Source organism: Palaemon carinicauda, chromosome 4 (genome assembly GCF_036898095.1).
Source record: "Palaemon carinicauda isolate YSFRI2023 chromosome 4, ASM3689809v2, whole genome shotgun sequence".
Classification (NCBI taxonomy): Eukaryota; Metazoa; Arthropoda; class Malacostraca; order Decapoda; family Palaemonidae; genus Palaemon; species Palaemon carinicauda.
The window spans coordinates 14,184,322-14,185,558 of NC_090728.1; the positions used below are offsets into that span (position 1 = coordinate 14,184,322).

General features: G+C 39.0%; 1 protein-coding gene across 1 annotated transcript; it reads right to left on the reverse strand.

The window, feature by feature from the left end:
- Positions 1-494: 494 nt before the first annotated feature.
- On the reverse strand, positions 495-1,037 carry LOC137639285 (piggyBac transposable element-derived protein 3-like). Its single transcript, XM_068371567.1, has one exon. The coding sequence runs from the start codon at positions 1,035-1,037 to the stop codon at positions 495-497; it is 543 nt and encodes a 180-aa protein (XP_068227668.1).
- Between the last annotated feature and the right edge of the window lie 200 nt (positions 1,038-1,237).

Below are 1,237 nucleotides of genomic sequence, written 5' to 3' on the forward strand. Positions count from 1 at the left end.
ATTAGCAATGTTCTAAAGAGCACAATCATGATGCTTAACAAAGCATTTCACACACAATGGAACTCCACACTCTATACACCCTTGCGAAGGACGAAATTTGCAAGAAGATAGAGCACGTTTCCATGCCTGTTTTCCAAGGGGTTCGACAAGGTGACCAATATTGTCATAACGTACATCTGGAATAACCCGGGATGACTGTCTTGGCCGGCCTATTCCCACATGTGGCTCTTCCCGCTGAAGGTATGTTCTTGCAATGTAACGCTGGAACGACAACAGTAGAAGGTTGTTTTCATCAACACGATGCAGAAACCAGCAGTTTTTAATCGTTGCATCAATCACCCAAAAAAATATAGGCCACCACCAATTTTTCATTCAATGGATATACGGTAACAATTGATGTTTCGGTCCATCCTATCAGTGCCGCTCATGTGCCTGTTGTAATCCCAGATGGGATAAGGTATACTTGAACTAATTTTCTTTTTGTCCTTTGGTGACTATCGAGACACACTTTCCAGAGGATAAACACGAGAAATATTTGTTACCGCTGAAACTACTCCATTATTCTTCCAGTGTACCAAAAATATCTTGTGAATATATTCCACAACAGCATCCGTATCTCCTCGAGGAACCTTCTTCATTTCGTTTTTGCAGTTTATAGAACAAGTCTTCAGAATTCTGTTGTCCCTCATTGTTCCAGTTGCTCCATAGTTTATCTCTCGTAGGTGATTTACTAAAGGTAAACTTGGGAAGTAGTTGTCGAAGTAAAACCTCATTGGTATATCATTTATATGACTTGGTAGTTGTTCTAATAAAATCACCAAAGTGCCCCAACCTTTTCTAAACATTTCTTCATAGTGACGATTCAACCTGAAGGCTGTCCCTTGGTATACCTGAAACTTAGCTAAATATCCAAGTGGAGAATTTAGGTACCAAGCCTTAAATCCAAATCTCACAGGTTTATTCAGAATGCACTTTTTGCATCTATGCCTACCAAAATATCCTATCATTGCTTCAGCAAGTGATATATGATGATCCATAGGGTAAGCCATGGGAAACTTTGTGTTCAAATGGTTCATTAGAGGTTGGAGTTTTGCCAGTTCGTCATCTTTTTTTAGTGCATGATTATCAGTGGAATGCAGAAACTATAATATTTCTTCAAATCTATCAAGTGACATTGCCTTATCAACGAGTTTGACTCCAACATCAGCATCCAAAAACCAGTATAATCTGTAAATTG